Source organism: Lissotriton helveticus, chromosome 11 (assembly GCF_964261635.1).
Source record: "Lissotriton helveticus chromosome 11, aLisHel1.1, whole genome shotgun sequence".
NCBI classification, from domain to species: Eukaryota; Metazoa; Chordata; class Amphibia; order Caudata; family Salamandridae; genus Lissotriton; species Lissotriton helveticus.
Window position 1 is genome coordinate 41,584,348 of NC_136072.1, and position 21,144 is coordinate 41,605,491.

General features: G+C 44.1%; 1 protein-coding gene across 1 annotated transcript in view; it reads left to right on the forward strand.

Annotated features, from left to right (window-relative positions):
* Nucleotides 1-21,144, forward strand: part of LOC144791172 (cytochrome P450 2J2-like) — a 309,092-nt gene that overhangs the window by 157,497 nt on the left and 130,451 nt on the right. Inside the window, exon 4 of the mRNA XM_078665822.1 lies at nucleotides 13,298-13,471. Coding sequence (XP_078521948.1) covers nucleotides 13,298-13,471 — 174 coding nt within the window. The remainder of the gene's footprint in view (nucleotides 1-13,297; nucleotides 13,472-21,144) is intronic.

Sequence of the window (21,144 nt, forward strand, 5' to 3'; positions counted from 1 at the left end):
CACCCCCCCTCCAGTTTTCTTTAAGCGGTCAACCCTGGCAATCTTATATCCTAATGGGACACTAAGTGTGATTGCTGGAACCAAATGGGGCTTAAGCCAGGTTTCTGTTAAAAAACAGAGGTCTGGCTCCTCAGTCAGTACAAGATCCCATATCTGTGTAGAATGCTTCACTAAAGATCGAGTATTACAGAGTAGATTTTTACTCCACCTAATGGAGTTATCTGCCTGTATATTAATAGGAACAAAATCTAGTTTTCTTGCTGGTATGACCTCAGCTACCTGTGAATGCCTGTTCCAGTTCATATCAAGATCAAACTGTCTATGGCATCTGTAACAGGAAAAAGGACCTTCAGCCGAAGTATCAATACAAAAAGTACAGGCATGGGACATATCACCACGAATCGCAAGCAATACCTGCGAAGTATATGATCTTCGTGTGGTAGAGGATGTTTCTAGGACATGTGATGGTCGCGCCATAATCTCCAGCCCCTTAGCCCCGTCCTGTCGCGGACGGGCGCAGACGGGCTGGTCTTCGGCTCGTCTTAGGCGCAGGAGTAGGCGCCACGCTGCGCGCCAACGCTGCGCGCTAGGGCCGACGAGGGGCTAAATAGCCCAGGAAGTGTCAGAGTCTAGAGCGCTAACCGCTCGCTTTCCAGTATGTCCTGCCTCAGCCCCGCCCTCCACACACCGGGATTGGCTGCCGCGCGTGCAGGCTTAGGTAGGATTTTAAACTATCGTGGCTTTGGTGTTTGCAGGTATGCGAGATTGTTGCAGTATGCCTCAGAGAAATACACAACCTAATTCCTTCTATTTAGGTTAAAACACTGTCAGCACACAAGCATGTCCCTACTGTACCTTTGCCCTTTCTAATGTTCAGCCTTATCCAGAGGCTACAGAAATTCACAAGTTACCTACCCATTCGCTTAGGCAAACTCCCTGTGATTTTATTTTTTATACTGTAAACTGTAGATCTCTGCCTCAACACAAAGCAGATATTTACCATCTTCTAGATGAAGAAAAACCGTGTGCGTTGTTTTTAACGGAGACCTGGCTGCATGATAGTGCAGGTCCCGATGTAGCTGCCGCACTGCCCCCCAACTACGCTATCGCTAGAGTAGACAGAGAAAGACAGATTGGAGGGGGTATTGCTGTGATTTTTAATAGGAAGTTTAACTGTGATCTGAATGCGGTTGATATCCCTGGCTGCGAAGCAGCATTTTTTTAAATCGCACTGAACCCTAACTTCATGTTTTCTGGTTTTTTGATTTACCGCCCTCCTGGAAACAGCAGTGTTTGGGCTGCGAATCTGGTTAATATCATCTCGCCCTATTTCCTTAATGCCCAAAACTTGACTATATTGGGTGATTTAAATCTCCATTTGGAGGATACATCAAACAGTATAGCAATGAACCTCCTGGAGGATTTTTCTACCCTGAACATGACACTGCAAAATGAGGGCCCTACTCATAAAGCTGGACACTTGTTGGATCCCATCATATCCAACATTCAGGAGTTAAAATGGTTAAATACTGATCCTATCTGTTGGTCTGACCATTTTTTAACGCGCTTCAGTATTACCCTTAGAGAGCGCAAGCAGTCACGCTCTATACAGCCCCCGATCCGTATGAGGAATTGGAAAAGGCTGGACTTGGCTGATTTACAGAATGCATTAAAGATATCCCCCCCTGTTTTGGGCTGTGATATGGATAAAAATGCACTAGAAACCCACACTTGGTTGGAGAGAGCAGTTGATACTTGCTTACCTATTTCCAGGTGTAGAGGGAATGTTCACCGTCCACCGGCTCCCTGGTACACTGAAGAACTCAAAATTGAAAAGACTAAGTGCAAAGCGCTCGAACGGAAATGGCGCAAACACTACGACCCCTTAAAAAAAGAAGTATACCGTAAGGCTAGAAATCTTTATCACTCGGCCTGCACGAGAGCCAAAGCCTGTTATGTAGCAGAGACTATTAACACTGCTACTAACAAAGCACGAACTCTTTTCAACACAGTCAAGGATCTCGCTGGAGCAAACTCTATGGCTGTCGCAAGTCCCCTCACCGCCCAAAAATGTCAAGATCTTGCCACCTACTTTGTGGGAAAGATTGAGACGATCATTGCTAACATCAATCTCCCGGTGAGTGATGGCAGAGAAATTCCGCCCTTAGTTAGATCAACAGGATACCGGCTCGACTCCTGGCCACTCATCTCCCTAGACACTCTGAAATCCTTGGCTACTTCTATTAAGTCAGGTTCCCCTAGTGACCCTCTCCCTATTAGCATCCTGAGCCAACTTGATGACTCTGCCTTGAGGATCATTTTGGATACTCTAAATGCTTCTATCCACCTGGCAAAAGTCCCAGCATCCTGGAAGCATGCCATGGTCAGCCCTCTGTTGAAAAAACCATCTGCAGATCCTGAGGTGCTGGCCAATTATCGCCCCATCTCCCTGTTGCCTGCTTTTTCTAAAATTTTGGAGAAGCACATCCACGGTGTACTAACTACATTCACGGAGAATAACAACTTACTCCATTTCTCCCAGTCGGGTTTCAGGGCTGGCCATTCTACCGAGTCCGCCCTCCTGGGAGTCACCGAGAGGATCAGGGAGCTCTTGGATGAGGGGCAAACGGTTGCGCTTGTCCTGCTCGATTTAAGCGCAGCCTTCGACACCATCTCACATAACAGACTGCTTGTCAGGCTGAGTGAGGATGGTGTCGGAGGTACAGCGCTGGATTGGATCGAGTCCTACTTGTGCAACCGGACGTTTCAGATCTCGTCCTCTCAGGCTCAGTCAAACATTTTTGTCTCGCCCCATGGCGTGCCTCAGGGCTCAATTTTGAGTCCATTATTTTTTAACTTGTATCTTCGCCCCCTCGCTGATCTAGCAGAGCGAGTAGGTCTAGAACTTATGACCTATGCGGATGATTCGCAGATTATTTTTTCTCTTACCAACTCAGAGCCTTCATCCCCCTCTGCGCTGAAATTAGGTCTTCACGAAGTCTTCAGCTGGATGTCAACTAACCAGCTGAAGCTCAACGGGGAGAAGACAGAGATTCTTCTCCTTGGTAAAAACAGAGACCTGTGGCAGGATACTCACTGGCCGCCTTCTTTGGGCACTTTTCCTATTCCGGCGACCCAAGTCAGAAACCTTGGAGTGTGCATTGATGATTCACTATCAATGAAACAGCAGGTTAACAAAGTGGCTGGCACCTGTTTCACCATCCTTAAATGGCTGCGGAAGATTATCTGGATGCTGCCTGTTGATACCCAGAAGACCGTAGTCAATGCACTTATTACATCTAGGCTTGACTACGGTAACATCCTATACCTGGGTTCCAACTTAGCCGTGACCAGGCGGCTTCAGTTAGTCCAGAATTCCGCAGCCAGGCTGCTGTGTAAAATCCCTAGGACAGCAAGGATATCCAAGCACCTTAAAGACCTACACTGGCTCAGGGTTGAGAACCGGATTCGGTTCAAAGCCTTGACCTATATGTTCAAGATCAGGGCAGGAACCGGTCCAAAATATTTGCAAAACCTAGTCAGGCCCTACTCCCCGGTACGAGATCTTCGCTCTTCAAATGGAGCAAACTTTGTGGTCCCCAGATTTAAACTGGCCAGAGTGGGAGGGAAATCATTTTCCCATCTGGGTCCAGTTCTCTGGAACTCCCTTCCTCTAGTTTTGCGAAAAGAGGAGAATTTTGCCAGCTTTAAGAAAGGCGTCAAAACCTGGCTTTTCAACAAGTAATTATGGTCTTTTGGTTTTCCGTTGCTTTCTGTGTTGTTTGGTCTCTTAGTCCTGGCGCCGGGAAACCCTTTGTGGGTATCTGTGCGCACTATAAATGCAAAAAATAAATAAATAAATAAATAAAATAAATAAATACCTCATCCTCGTCGGAGCCCTCTAAATCATCTTCCTGCAAAGGGTCACAAATGTCCCCCCTGTACACATTCCACTTTGTCCATATTTTGTTCCACTTCGCTGGGCAGGCCCGGTTGGAATAAACTGCCCTTTCTGTTATCATCACACTGTCCATATTTAGACACCACTGTGACTTGGTCGACACGTCCACCGCCCCCCAGCGTTGTGCGATGTCTCGTTTTGCCACCATTAATCCGACCGTGACCCAGAGCCGTTCGTATCTGGAAAGGTCAGTGGATTCCCATACATTTAACAAGCACCTTCTTGGGTCTGGTAACAACGACTGGTCCAATGTTTGTGAGAGTGTACGAAGTATCTGTTTCCAGTATTCACGAATCTTGGGGCATTCCCATATGGTATGAAAAAATGTTCCTTCCTCCCCGCACCCACGAAGACAGTAGGGATGAGGTATTCTGTGGATGCGGTGTAGCATGGTCCTAGTGTAATAAACCCTGTGCAGTATTTTGAGTTGCACGAGCCGCATTCGGGCCGAGATGCCCACTTCCCTAGGGGATCCAAGCGCCTCATTCCACTCATGCTCGTCCATGTCGCCAGTGTCACCCTCCCATTTCGCCTTCAACAGGAGTGTGGGGTCAGGGAAGTTATTGAGCAATTTGCGGTATGTGAGTGACGTCGCCTTTTCCATCATAAACTCAGTAAGGAGGCGGTCTTCTAATGGCGAGGACTCAGGCAGTGTCGTGCCGGGGGGAAGGGCTGCGAGCAATGCATGTCGTATCTGGATGTACCTATAAAGTTCCCAGTCACCAAGGTCATAGAGTTCCTTCAGCCTGGGAAAGGGTATCACCTCGTTCCTCTCCCAGAGATCACCCACTGTGGAGATCCCTATAGTGTCCCAGTGTGTGAAACCCTTGCTGTTTCTCATATTGCCCAACATACGAGAATCCCACAGCGGGGTCATTCCGGTAATCTTCCCCCTCCAACCCAGCGCCGCCGTTGCAGTATGCCACACCTGTACTGTCAGTCTAGTGGGCCCCAGTAGGGCACGGACTTTGCGGTGATCGTACAGTGGTCCCAGCAGGCTTGTTGCGCCCAGTTGCTCCCTGTCCACCCGGAACGCTGGCTCAGTTTGAGGCGCGTGAATCCACTGGTTGATGGGCTTGAGGTGTGCTGCCCAGTAGTACAGTCTTAAGTTAGGTAGGGCGATACCACCGTCGTACCAGCCTCTGTGCAACTTGGATTGCGCAATGCGCGCAGGGAGGTTCCCCCAAAGAAGGGTAGAAACCAGCGCTGCCACTTTCTGGAAAAAACTAGGGGCCACGGGATAGGGTGTATTTTCGAGGACATATAAAAACCGTGGCAACGCCATCATTTTATAAAGTGCGGCTCTGCCCAGGAGCGTCAACGGAAGACCCGACCAAAACTGCACATCTCGTTTAAATCTATCCAGGTGGGACTTCAGATTTTTATTCATGAATTCCGTTGGGTCCCTAGTGACGTGAATGCCCAGGTACTTAAACGATGAGCCTGCTATCACCAGAGGGCACTCCTCGCCAAGGCTCGGAGCCTGCCCCTGCAAAACATATATTTCCGACTTGGCCCAATTCAGCATATAGCCGGAAACTCTGCCGTGTGAGTCACAAATGTGCAACAAAGCTGGCACTCCGCGTTCGGGGTTGGTTAGATAAATCAACATATCGTCTGCGTACAACGACAGTCGGTCCTCCCCTCCCCCACACCATGATATGCCCTTAAGGAGAGGCGAGGTCCGTATGAGGGTTGCCAGGGGTTCCAAGGAGATCGCGAACAACAGGGGTGACAAGGGACAACCCTGTCGTGTGCCCCTCCCCAGCGGGAACGTGCGCGAGATATGTCCATTAGCTACCGCAGGGTCAGTGTACAGCAGCTTGACCCATGCAATAAAGCGGGGCCCGAAACCCAAGCGCTTCAGTGCCTCAAAAAGGTACGCCCATTCTACGAGGTCAAACGCCATCTTAGCGTCAAGTGTCAAAATCACCGCTGCTTCTCCGATAGAATCCGCTCTGGCCAGCACGCCGTGCAGCCTCCGCAGGTTCAACGCCGTGTTCCTGTGCGGCATGAACCCGGATTGATCCGGGTGAATAATCGACGACAAATGGGGCAGGAGTCTAGTCGCTAGTAGTTTAGCCAAAATCGTAACTTTGGCATTTAGCAAGGATATGGGGCGGTAAGAGGAACATTCATCAGGCGGTTTGCCCGGTTTAGGGATAGTTACTAGGAATTGGCTATCTTTAAAACATTCCCTCCAGTCACAATGCTACGGCAGCCCCTAGATCAATACCTTGGAATAGAACATATGGTATTAGGCTCCACTTCCAGGAACTGGTACATCTTAATTTATTTTCCCAGCATTTACATTTTTAGTACTTCTTCCCTGGACACTAGGTCCGGTTTTAGTGCTAGTGGCGCCTGGTGCAGCAATCTTTTATGGCGACCCCCATTACCTCTTTATTAGATTCCCTCAACCAGCAAAAATGCCATTCATCTCTCCATAGACCCTCTCTCGAATACATTTAATTTTTTTGAAGCACTAGTAAAGGTTGGCTTTACTAATCCACTCAGCTATGCACATAAAATGCAGATCAATTCTTTGGAACTGGCATATTTACCCTCTGTGAGTCAAAACTGCTACTAGACAAAACCCAGATCTCTCTCTCTCTAGCAGAAACATTAATCACAGGAGTTTTTGTGACTATTTTTGCAATCTGAAAGCTGGACGCACAAGGAACACTGCAGCAGGTGCTTTTAAATAGTAGGTCATTGCTAAACACAGCGCACTCCCGAGGTCAATTCCACCCACCCCCGCCCCCGCAGGTAAGTGCCCAGTGCGGTTGCTTGGTAGCACTGCCCTAAAGCACACATCTTGAGAAATGTCAGAATGCATATCTTTTGTCATTATATTATTGGAGATTTCCACTCGCTCATGTAACTGACAATTATTCATTTTCTGGGGTTCATAGGCAACTTAGGTTTTGCTAACCTTACAAAGTGCCTTCAACAGGTAGTCCACGTTAGAGTGTTTTTTATTGGTTTCATGTTAGTATGGTGAGGTTCTACCACTGCGTTTGAAGGTAATATCGTAGAGGAAGTCATAATATCCGTTTTTGAGGACTGACAATGGTGCAGGGTGGATCCCAGATGTGAAATCTGATGTAACAATACAGTCAGATCTGACTTTGACAGTCCCACAGGTGCTTTCTTCCTCTACCTGCACCTTACCCTGGCCTTGAATGGTCTCCAATGTAGGGGGATTAGTATGATTAGTAGGGTCAACAAGATAGTCTGGATTTGAAGGTAGAGCAACTGGTACTATGATCGTGCATCTCTTAGGGCAGTTTAAATTCTCAGGATGCCAGTACACTTTATACATGACTTGTCACAAAATAATCACAGGGTTCATGTTCAGAAAGAAAAGAGTTTATTTCCTGGGTCAACATTCAAGCATTCTTCTAAGTACTTCCCTCTTGCACAGCTACAGGCTGAGATAAATGGCCCTGTTTGGTTCTTTGGGGAGAGCACCCATATGTTGATGTTCCCTATTATTTTTTTTAAATCTTTTATATGGCTGTGTTTATTCAATGTACCTTTCATTGTTGGGGTCTGCTCTGTTTGTTGCAATAGCTCGAGTGATTGTCTCCGCATTGGCAATGTGACCATCCTTCTCACATATTACCCCCAGTTGACCTGGGTCTCAATTTAGAATAAATTCTGGATTGAGAGTGATTTTCCATTAAAATTTACCAATCTAAGATAGTGAGTGATTTACCTGACGTGTCCCCTCTGGCTGCAATATTCCTCTTATAATCAATTAATATGGATTGTATCATCCCCCAGGACTTCTCCTAGCTCAGTTAGGATTGCTGAACAGTTGCATGGTTGGATGTTTTTCAATTATTCTACCACTACCTCCTCCATCATTCCATTCTTGTACAGATGACAGCAATATTAGATGCAGTTGCCTGCATAACCACAGTGTGGGCTTTTAACTTTGAGGTCTGTATGGTCAAGGCTCACCCTATTATATTCAAAGTCCTGCATATTGTTCTCTTTATAGGGAGAATGGGTTGAGCAGGTGGAGTTTCAGATGTTGCCTGATTTAGTTTGCTAGTATCCAATCCATATTGTGACATACGACATAGTGAGAGTTAAATGAACAAGAACAACAGTGTTTATATAAAAATACTTCTATTTATTACACAACACTCACTAACTCATTGGTACATCTCCTAACTAGAGATATCAACACATTAGATAAGAATACTTCAAATCTAAAAAGGTAAGTAGCAAAAATACAGTGGTGTCCGGGGAGGGGGGGGCAACCCATATACTAATAAAGTTGAGAACTGCAAAGCAGAATGGGATTTGGACCAGAAGACCCAGAGGAGGCAAGGATACAAGGAACCACCCAAGGTACGTACCCAGGAACTCCACTAAAGCTGTGTGCAGAGTGGGAAGATGCTGCGTGAACAATGGAGTCAATGAAGAAGTCACGGTTGCAGTTTTGCAGAAGAAGGACCCTTTCCAGAGGAATCTGAAGAATTCCTTTGGAGGGCGGAAGGTTGGAGTCACCCCACCCCTGGATGCCCCGGGTACCTGATTAAATACACCAGGGAAGCCAGGTGAATAGGGGTGAGGAGACGTCGGAAACCTCCGAAGACAATAATGGAAGACTAGGAAGAAAATGCTTCTGGAGAAGACAGTGAAAAAGTCCAGTGGAATCCAAGGGTGGATTCTGGAAGTGAAGAACCGGCAAGCAGAGGGAACAGAGTCTATGCCACTCGGAAATGACCAGGGGGCACGAAGGCACAATGCCCACCGATGTCGGGAGGTTCTGAAGAGTCAATGGTGACCTTGTCACCGCAGCTGGGGAAGACCAGGAGCTGTGAATGAGCTGTTTCACGTTGGATATCAGTGACCAGGTGGTCGGTGTCTGATGGGAGCACCAACAAGCCTTGGTAGCTGCAACTGGCGTGGAAAACGAAGAAGAAGCAATGTTGGGACCAGCAAGGTCAAAAGGACTCACCAACAGCAGTGGAGTCAGAGCAGGCTTTGAGCAAGCATGGGAGCCCACTGAAGCACCATAAGACCCTCAGGGGGACCCACAGGCCGAAGGCACAGTAGTCACAAGAGGACCGTGAGCAGCTCCAAAAGATGAAGGCCCATGGTGCAGAGGATGCAATGAGGTTGGTGATCTTGGAGGGAAGAGATGCTGGAGGTTGGAGCTTCTTGTAGCTCAAGGTTTGCTGGAGGTCAGAGCTAACAAGCCTTGGCAATGGCAAGTGGATGCGGTACAAAGGGGTTAGGTCCTTGCGGTTCCAACGAGGGTTACTGGTCTCAAAGTTGCAGAGAGGACACATCGGGCCTCAAAAGAGTTCCAGAACCACCACCTGTGTTGTTGAGCCTCAGGTAGTCTGTAGTTTGGAGCAGTCGACCAGTCAGCTTTTTTGCGATGCCTGAAGATGCAGGGGAGTGACTTTTTCACTCGAAGGGAGATTTCTTCAGGTATCCTAGATGTCCACAGATCTGTTGAAGACCCTGGAAGAAGCACAGGCACAGACAACAAAGAAGACTTGGAGAACAGTGAGACCAGGAGCAGCAGTAGTCTTGCTTGATGCAGTCTCAATTCCAGTTGAAGTCCAATGAAGTCCAAGTGTCCAAACGGTCGAAGAGTGACATAGTTTCAGGCTTGAGTCTTGTCCCACGACAAATCTAAGAGACCACCCACAGGTAAGCCCTTAAGTACCCTAAGGAAATGGTTGGAGCAACTCAGGGGTCCCTCCCAGAGGAGGGACTGGACAGAAGGGAAGATACTCCCATGTCCTTTGTCAAGTTTAGTGCCAGAGCGGGAAACTCGGGCTCTCTGGACTGGCTCAAACTGGAGTATGCAAGGAGAGCCCAATTGTGCCATTCAAAGCAGTCTAGTGGCGCTAGCAAGCACCCCCACACAAGCCCAATACACTAAGTCCTCTCTGGGAGGTGGTCACACCTCGCTGTGACAGGAAACCAATTGTTCCACCTTCCCCTGCTCGAGCTTGGCTCAGCAGCAGGAGGGAAGAATTGCATCTGTGGTCCGCAGCAGCACTAGCTTGCTGGAAGAACATGAAAAGCTGTTACCAGGAGTACAGAGAGGTACCCAAGAGAGCCCCCCCAACACTCGAATCTCTGTTGGGGTATGATTCCAACAGGATTGATTCCAAACATGATCAGGTTCAGTTCAGCCACTATACAGTTAAAAGAAAAACCAAAGGTGATAATGGACGGAGCGTTGACAATACAAACACTCACCCCCAGTCAACTGATCTGGGTTTAATCCATCACCGTTCTTTAGCTCACTACGCCACCCCAGTTCAGACATGGCCATATGCAAATCAGTCTGACCCTGTGCCTCATGGGAACGGTCCAGCCCGAACTACCAAGCCATGTCTTCCCTGGACCGGAATCAAGCTTCCCAGGACCGGTTTCTGGCATTACAACTGTCTTCAGCCGGGCTTGCTTGACTCCAGTGGCAAAGTGAGCAAGGGACTCACGTCTGAGCATACCCTGCCAATTTAGGGCGAACAAAGAAAAACCAAAGGTGATGATGGACGGAGCGTTGACAATACAAACACTCAACCCAGTCAACTGATCTGGGTTTAATCCATCACCGTTCTTAAGCTCACTCCGCCACCCCAGTTCAGACATGGCCATATGCAAATCAGTCTGACCCTGTGCCTCATGGGAACAGTCCAGCCCGAACTGCCAAGCCACGTCTTCCCTGGACCGGAATCAAGCTTCACAGGACCGGTTTCTGGCATTCCAGCCGTCTTCAGCCGGGCTTGCTTGACTCCAGTGGCAAAGTGAGCAAGGGACTCTTGTAATGACTGATGTGCACTATATGTATTAAAATGGCTGACCACACTTACAAAGCCTGGAGCAATGACTCCGGGGTTTGAAGGTGTTTCCTGCTCATGCAGGGGCACCCTCACCCATATAACCAAGCACCCTGCTCTCAGGACTGAAGAGCCTGCCAGAGGGTTGTCGAATGGGTTTTAAGTGCAGTGACCTCAAATATAAGGAAACTTATATATGTTGTGAGAGGTGCAAGCACCAACTCACACAGGCTGAAATGACAGGCCTGTAGTCAAAGTTTAAGTGGACTCTCATTGGTGGCAAAACACATACGGTAGTCAATAGGAGACCCCTGGTGTACCTATGCCCTGGGTACCTTAGTACTATATATTGATTAGCAGCAGTATCCCAGTCATACTGACACCAAGCAAAAAGTGGAGGTAACCATGCTAAAATGATCCTACCTTCCTACACAATACCTCTTGTGTCCATCCTTTTTCTTTTTCAATTGAAAAAAAAGTTTCCGCTTAGGCTGTCATTTAGATGAAAAAGGTCTTGCATTTGAACGTGATCCTCCTGCTTGTCATTTTTCATGGTTTCTAAGCCTAGTGGGAATAAATACATGGTAATTTTTAACCGGAACTGAGTGAAGACACACATTATTCTTGTACTGAAGAAGAAACTGCCACAAGCTCAGGTATAGAGATAATGGACAATTTGCTTATCTAATGGATTGCAAATGTAAACAGAGCACAAGTCTTTAGCAGGACAAAGTCCAGTTTATTGATCCAAGTGGGTTAGGTATACCAAAGTACAACACAATGAAAGTGCAGTCAACATGTGTTTCGCCCTCTGTAGAATGCAGGCTTGGGACTTTCTCAAGGCTGGAGGTAGTGCATACACTTAAACATCAAAACACAATCACCAAATGTACATACAGTTTAAAAGTCAATATACAGAGAAAGGAGGCACATTGTATCAAGCATCTATATACAGATGGACTGCACCGAAAAGAAAATGCAATAATCAGAATTGTTTTAATATTATAATAGATTACACCATAGTTTGCTCGAATGAGACCAGGTAACAAGGCGAAGATGTAAGAAATAAAGTAAATAACCCTGGGGCAGCAATGTTAATGAATGCAAATTAATCAAGATCATCAACATTAAAAACAACCCAAAAAAATGAAATTGCACATACAGAATGATGGAGCATGGTTGATCAAGTCAAGGATCCTGTGGGTATTGGTGAACCACAAATAGTAAAAGCCTTATGGTCAAAGAGTACACAGAAAGGAAACAGTAGATAAGTAAAAAGATACAAATGGCCGAATATAGTTCAAGCTCTTAAAAAATAATATAATGTTAGTCGTGATGTGCTGAGGTCCCCATGCATTCTGCACTTAATGTAGGGAATGGGGATGGTCAAGATGCTATCCATGACTAGATAAGGGTGCATACTGTGTGTTAGAAGGTGGAACATTATATTGTGCAAAATACCAAATAATTACATGTGTACAAAGTGCTGGTATGGTCTTGTTACAAGTGAACATAAGCACTAGTGCCATCTTCAAGAGGAACATTAGGCCTAATCGCACTACCAATGTGGATTAATTGGTGGGAATTGAGGCTTGTCCATTTAATCTATGCACCACCTTTGTCGGCCCATTTTACTTTCAGTTTCCTTCCAATGGGTTGGAGGCTTCCCACTTCTGGACCTTTGGCTCAAAACAAAAAAGATCCCATTGGACACCTCTAGGACACTGAACCCCTTTCTATACATTGCATATGAACTCTGATATGTCAGCTCCATTACTCCTGTCCCCATCATACCCTTCCTTCTCAGCTTTGCTTCTCAAACTCTGACTTGAGTGCTAAAAACAGAGCTTGCATGGTGTCTGGCAGACTGTATTTAGGGCTTAGACAATGCAACCTAATCACATAGAGTAATGAATTTGTTGTCTGCAACTCTAATGAACTTTGGAAAACAATACTTTAAACTTATATTTCTCCACTGCATTGTGTAATTTTGCACACATAACCTTTTGCTTAAAACAAGGTTAGTGTTAAAATATATCAGAAATATATCAGATCATGTAGAAACATATTTTCCAATGCCACATTTTGCAAAGTGAATGCACTACTATAAAAATTTCTGAACCACACCTATGTTAAATGTAGTTCATCCACATATGTATGTCCTAAATTTACCACTTCTTTTCTTACATGGATTAAGGGTTTGTGCATATGCTCAAAATCTGCCATGGTTTTAGAACATCGAAAATATAGATTCATAATCATGACCACAGAGCATTTCTCAGTGAACCCTTTGAACAGTGAAGCATTGATGGAGACTGTAAAGAAGGGATACACGTGCATAAACAGAGAGAACATAAAATCACAATTTGTGTCTTTTGAATGTGTTTGATTCATTTTGGAAAGCAAACAATGTGATTTCCAATAGAGACTGTTGGGTATTTGCATACTTGTTCAGTACTGCATTAAATGCGTTTGTTATTTCTAGTATAGTAGTTATTGTATTTTTCTTCAGCTACACGAGATGTTCCCACAGCTGATACGCCTCCTCCCAGGCCCTCACCAGAAGTTCTTTGAACTCTTGGAGTATGGCCGTAATTACGTGAAGAAGGAGATAAGGGATCACCAGGAGAGCCCAAAGGCTGAACAACAAGATTTTATTGACCTCTACATCGACCAGATTGAAAAGGTGAGTAGATGGGTGTTGTCTAAGTGGTCCTACATGTAGGATATTTAGATTGTGACCTTCTAGGGACATTCTTACTAATTATATTTTGGATGAAGTATGCAATTGCTTCATATTTCCCAGGAGTTTTCAAAGTTTTTTTAAAAGAATACCAACAAGAAGTTACAGTTGCCAACTCCCCCCCAAAACAAACAAAGAAATAGAATATTTCCTTAGTGAATATAAAGTAGGAGAAAATTTTGGAGCAAATGGTGCAGAGAGGAATTCACTAAAAGGGGCAGACGTACGCTCAATTTACCGGGGAAGGAGTATTGAGTTCCTTTACGTTTACCTACATTCAATGTAATGTAACCCATGTGGGTCCTTACCTTGAGTTGAAAAACCTTACCTTGATTTGATTAAACCTGAAAGATGATGTTCTTTATACTAAATTCAGGCTTCGAAACAAGCCGATTGGGGCTTTCACTGCTAAGTAGTCAACAAAAGCACACATTGGCCAATACACCTGCTCTTTGGGAGGGCTAGAGGATGTGACTGCCAGGGTGGCGGTCACATCCTAATTGCACAGGAGGGAACGCCGCAGCCCATGCGGACGTTCCCTCCTACACAGGGGTCGCGGACGGACTCAAGTCCGTCCGCGATCCTAATCGACCCCATAGTTAGAATAATTTGTGTTTTTATGTGTGGCATTTTGCTGAATTAATACATAGATTTGTATCCCTTGTGACTATTCTGCAAATGTGGCGAGGATCCTGACATTGAGGATGTATTTCCCTAAATACACTAACACAGACCACACATAAATCCTGACCTGGTCCCAAAATGGAACACTGAGATTTACAGAGTATGCAGTAGTCTAGTTTTTGACCAGCTAGTCTTCAGTGATATTTGTCCTGCCTGGGACTGCCATGTTCAGTATGTATGATCCTGTTCTTTATCAGTGTGCCATGTTTTGTTGATGTTGGAATATTGTGTTATGTCATGATGAATCTTAATTTTTTTAATCTTCAGCTGTTTAAAATGTGATTTCTGCCCAGTGCATTAGCTGTTCGTTGTGTCAGTGGACTGCAAATCAAATGTCCATTTTATCACTTTTATTAGTGTGGGTGGCTACTGTCCCTATGTCCAGGCCACATAATACCACTACTGTTTGGTGTCCTAATTGGCTCTCTGTGCATTATTACTGACTGCTGTGTAAAGTAAATCTATGGCTTTTACAGCTCAATGATTACAAAGAAAAACAATGTAGGGTACACCAGTTTTTCCATGTGTTTAACTTCAAGGTACTCGTTTCAATGGTTTGAACTGTTTGTTTGCAGCCTGGAAAGCGTGATCTACCCCAGCACCACACACTAATGAAATTATCAGGACTGAAGCGAGGCTTTACTTCTTTTCCAGATGCACAGCATTCTCCATAATTATCACAAATATACATTTATTCCATGTAATCCAAAAATTCCTTTGCTTGTTTCCTTTCTCATATCACATGTGTGACACTTATGTGTTCCATCGTTTCTCATGCAGCAGATATGCCAATTCAGGCCTTTTTTCTGGAGCACGCAAGAAAATATAAATCATCCTCAGTCATCATCCTTATAATACCCAATGCATTTCGGTCTGTTAATAGCCCTTCTTCAGGGGTTCACTACAAGTAAAAAAACATTGTCATTAGATTAAATATTCAGACCCCTATGCTTGCAAATATAATACTTGTAACATTGTGCACACCACTAATACCATGTTTTGCAACTAAAAGCGTAACAGCACGCTACGAAAATGTACCTGAACAAGCCTCCCAAACTCCATCACCCTGTAATGTTTTACCTTCCTGTTTACGTTTTAAATCCCCAAGACATTCCCACTCAACTAGTGCTCACACCTCCTCCAAATTACACAATGCCTGTGTTTAAAAAACAACATAAACGTACTCTTGTAGCTTCATGGCCTCTTTCAGTGTGAACTTCTTCCCAACACAGTCTTCTCCTACTGTAAAACAGTGTTCTATTCGCTCCTAACCTTCCCTTCTTTTGACTCGTATGGTGTTGCTCCACCCTCAAGATCAACCAATTGCAACAACCAAACTACCTACCCCTGATGACTACCAACCCCATGATTAACTGCTTCTATCACTTAATTAACCCAAACCTACTACTTCCTCAATTATACGTGATTTCACTAACCCGTTCCCTGTTGGCAGAACCTCCCCAAGCAATTCAATAAAATACCCCACCCTCAGCCGGAAGGGAATTAGGTTTGGGTAATTAAGTGATTCCTGTTATTTTACAGCTCAATGCCATCTCAGATGGCTCTCTCCTGATTGGGGAGTTGCATTCCCTTGTGGCTATTATTGTTGATTGTGCCTCATGTAGGTCCATGCTAATTATTGCTAAATGCTGTTTAGCATGGTTCTGTATCTGCTACTTATAATTAATGTCTCAGGTGGGTCTGTGTTCCTTATAACTGATTCCTGCCTTACACCACTGTGCAACCATGACCCTGTGCTTTTCGTCTGGGCATTTAACCCCATATGGACATCCTGTTTCTTACCCCCGTCGCTGATGAAGGCGATACAGATGCCGAAATGCATTCGCCATACCGGATGTGTCACTGCTGTGGCCTCTCTTTCTTCATTTGCTTGCAGGAACTTTTCTTATATATACATATATGTATATATATATATACTAGCAGCCCGCCCCGACGTTGTCCGGGGCAGAAGGGGGCTGGGGTCAGCACCGCTGCAGGAGACGTGCAGCAGAGCGGTCATCAGCGGGAGCAGCAGAGCATACTTACCAGCTCCCGCGCCGCCGCTCCTCCCGCATGTCGGGTGAGTGTCCCTTGCTCCTTCCTGCGCTCCCACCAGCATCGCCGCTCCTCCAGAGCGTACTTACCAGCTCCCGCGCCGCTGCTCCTCCCCGCATGTCGGGTGTGTGTCCCTTGCTCCTTCCTGCGCTCCCACCAGCATCGCTGCTCCTCCCCGCGCTGGGCACTCCAATGTTGTGTGTCGGTCCCGCGCCACCGCTCCTCCCCGCATGTCGTGTTTTGTTCCCTTGCTCCTTCCTGCGCTCCAGTCCAGACAGCGAAGGTCGCGTTGACGTGACGTCACGCCCACACGCCATTGCGCCTCTCGCAAGCGTTGTGACGACGCCGAACGCCGCGTGCAATCACTGTATCCATACACCCATACGGACTACTTTTCCTCTAACGTCCGCCCCGCCCCCTAATGTATATGGTGTGGTTTTCTATAGCCTATGTCCATCTCCTGGACCTCCCCTTTCCAACGCTGTATTGGGTGTTGTGGTTGGTGGTGTACTTTTCGAGTTTACCTGGCTCAAAGGACACAGTTCTCTCTTTATAATAGTAGTATATATATATATATATATATATATATATATATATATATATATATTCACTGAAAAAACCATAGGTTTCAGGCCTTATATAGTTAGGAATTAGCATTTAAAAAAAACTTTTTTCGCGCACCCGCAATCCACTGCTGATGATGTCACATATTAGATCATTCATGACATGGTCAGTGACATCACTGATGACATCTCAAATGACATCACTGATGACATCACTGATGACATCATTCAGTGAATGTGGTTTGCTTCGTTATTTAAATATGCATTATATATATATAGCAATTTACATTGAAGAATGAGTGGATATATATAAATAAATATTTGGAGGGAGGATTTAGTAGCAGTGTAATTGACTGTTTACTTGACCAATTTATAATGTCTCACTAAATATAGTGGATAGTGACAAAACTGTGTGAATATCTGTATCACTTTGTCAGTTGTTGTGTAAACTGATTCTACAGTTGGTTACTAGCTATGTGAAAGTCTATATTAGTTATTGATTAGTTAACTGAGTGTTTGTATGGGAGTGTGAAAGTGTGTGTGGTTCGGTGGGGGGTGTGTGACTGTCCAAAGATGTGTGAATAGTTGATTCAGTAGATATATGAAGTTAAAACTACATGTTCTAACAGTTTGGGTGAGGGAATCTCTTTATGGGTCTGGTGATGAGCAAATATATTTCTCAAAGGTACTGGTCCAACAAACTAGAAAAATAAAAGGCAGTGTATGTGTCAGTTGTTGTATATAAATAAGTATACATAAGACACAATGATTGTGTGAGTGACTGTATGGATAACTGTATACTTGTAATAATGATTTTATAATTCACTAAGTATGACTTACTATATAAATGAATAGAAGAAGTGGTGTTTGTATAAGTGTTTTGCTAAGTAAATATGTAAGTATGATCCATTGTTTGCATAAGTGAGTAGGATGACTTCATATGTGAATAGGATGCGTGCTGTTGTTTAATGTCGATATAGATGTATAAGTATTTTTGATAGTGTTCTATTGTTCATTGACAGCATGTATGAGTGAATCCATAGGTAAGTGATTAGATGTGTGTATACATCTATGAATCACTGAGTGGATTTTTAGATACTTGTATTGCTGTGACAATGGATTTAAATATGATACTCTGTATTTTACAAAGAGTGATGAAAAATTGTAATAGTGTATGAAAAGGTGTATGTGATTGTCACGTGGATGATGTCATCAGTGATGTCATCAGTGATGTCATTTGAGATGTCATCAGTGATGTCACTGACCATGTCATGAATGATCTAATATGTGACATCATCAGCAGTGGATTGCGGGTGCGCGAAATATAGTTAGTACAACTAACTATATAGGAGCAATTTAATTGGTTTTGTAAGAGTAAAATTTCCAGCTAACTATAACACCACTAAAACTTATAGTTTTTTGAGTGAATTTCAAAGGTTTTTTAAAAACTAATTCCTAACTATATAACTCCTGAAACCTATGGTTTTTTCAGTGAATTTCAAAGGTTTTTTTAAATGCTAATTCCTAACTATATAAGGCCTGAAACCTATGGTTTTTTCAGTGAATTTCAAAGGTTTTTTAAATGCTGATTCCTAACTATATAAGGTCTGAAACCTATGGTTTTTTCAGTGAATTTCAAAGGTTTTTTAAATGCTAATTCCTAACTATATAAGGCCTGAAACCTATGGTTTTTTCAGTGTTTTTTTAAAAAAAAATTGATTGGTTAACTGGCTTATTAAGTGTATCTTAGTGAATACATATATTAGCGAGTAATGTTTAAATATTTAAATATATGCATGAGTGATGTAATATGTGACGACATCAGCAGTGCATTGCAGACGTGCAAGTTATAGTGAGTCCAACTAACTATAACGTGGGAATTTCAATGGTTTTATGCGAGTAAAATTTCCAGCTAACTATAACTGGTGTGAAACCTATGGTTTTTTCAGTGAATTTCAAAGGTTTTTTTAAATGCTAATTCCTAACTATAACTGGTGTGTAGCCTATGGTTTTTTCAGTGAATATATATATATATATATATATATATATAAAATTTCTATGGCAAAATGAAACCCCTCATTTTGTCTCTGGTGGCCATCTTGGGAGACTGCATATCAGAATTTTTTTAATGAAATATAAGAGGATTTGAGAAGTCACTCAAAATGTGCCCTAATTTTTCTTTCTTCAGCACTAATCATAATTTCTATGGCAAAATGAACCCCCTCATTTTGTTCCTTTGCAAATTAAATGTTTTAAGTGTTAACACTTTATTCCAATCAAGATGACTTCAGGTGCGCCATACTGTTGTCATAAGTAAGACTGTTAGCGCTCTAGTTGTTCTTTAGAACCCTCTGGGACATTCTGTCATTGGGCTATAGTTGGGCTACATCTGGCTGATATTTGGGCTACATTTGTTTTTTTGTCTCTGGTGGCAATCTTTGGGCTACATTGGGCTACATTGGGCTACATTTGGGCTCTAACATATATATAGCCCAATGTAGCCCAATATATATTTTTTCAAAGTTAATTTTCGTAAAAACCACTGGAGCACATATCTTGAGACATAGCAAAGGCACATCGGGCTACCAGTCCCTACAATTTTGCCAAGTTTGGTGGAAAACCATTCAGCCGTTAAAAGTGAGTCCAACCGCCCTATGGAAATTAACATGGGGAAAACACGTTTTGGGACCCCCCTTTTATCTCGGCCCCCGCTTGACGAATTCCCCCCAAACTTTCAGGGAAGGAGCAGAGCGCCGCGAGGCAAAGTTAAGGAAAATTTCAGGAAGATTCCTCAACCGGTGCCAAAGTTATTTCCAATAGAATGTTGCGATTTCCCTATGGAAAACAATCCTAACTATATATACCTACTGGCTATCGCCAGTAGGTAATATATATATATATATATTACCTACTGGCGGTCGCCAGTAGGTATATATAGTTAGGATTTTTTTCTCTATGGGATTTTTGAAAATTCTATGTCTAATAACTTTGGCGTTTGGGGACGGAATTGGCTGAAATTTTCAGGAAAATGGCACATTTTGTTTCTGAGCAGCCCTTGAAAATTTGGGGGGGGTTCGTCAAGGGGGGGCCGAGAAAAAAGGGGGGTCCCAAAACGTGTTTTTAACATTGAGTTTTCCATAGGGCGGTTGGCCTCACTTTTAGCCCGAACGGCTGAATGGATTTGCACGAAACTTGGCAAAATTGTAGGGACTGGTAGCCCGATGTGCCTTTTGTAGGTCTCAATATATGTGCTCCAGTGGATTTTGAGAAATTAACGTTTAAAAAAAGATATATATCTGTAACAGCGGACCGGGCAGCGCTCCAGTACGCGTACTTTTCGTGCAACGGAGCTTTGTGAAGCGAAGCTGATTGGTTCTCCGGCGTCTGTAAACATTCCAAACAGTCCATAGCGGCCGCCATCTTGTCTCTCGGTAGGATCGAGAGACAAGAGGAGGCCAAAGCGAAGGGGCAAATGACCATAAGGGGGCATAGTAGATCCTCGCTGACCCCCTACGTTTGATGTGGAGGTTTTAAAAGGGCCCCGCGGGGCAAAAAAAAAAAATAATAATAATAATCGAACGGCTGAATGGATTTGCACGAAACTTGGCAAAATATTAGGGACAGGTAGCCCGATGTGCCTTTGCTTGGTCTCAATATATATGCTCCAGTGGATTTTGAGAAATTAACGTTCAAAAAAAGATATATATCTGTAACAGCGCTCCGCTTCGCGTAACGGAGGTTTGGGAAGCTGATTGGTCATTCTGTCACTGGGCTATAGTTGGGCTACATCTGGCTGATATTTGGGCTACATTTGTTTTTTTTGTCTCTGGCGGCCATCTTTGGGCTACATTGGGCTACATTGGGCTTCATTGGGCTTCATTGGGCTACATTGGGCTACATTTGGGCTCCAACATATATATAGGCCAATGTAGCCCAATATATATTTTTCAAAGTTAATTTTCGTAAAAACCACTGGAGCATATATCTTGAGACATAGCAAAGGCACATCGGGCTACCAGTCCCTACAATTTTGCCAAGTTTCGTGGAAATCCATTCAGCCGTTCGAGCTAAAAGTGAGTCCAACCGCCCTATGGAAATTAAGGAAATGAATGGGTAATTTGTAATTAGCAAATAGCTCATCGCAAACTAGGAATGGTAAAGAATCGCTATTTATTCCTTAAAGTTCGCTATTTAGGAAATGCAAAAAACTTTGATGATACATATGGAGGTTCATCTCTAACAAGATAAGAAGCATAGGGATAGATTTATGATGACTGGCGCATCACCAGGGATGTGTTAGTCATTCTGTGCCGC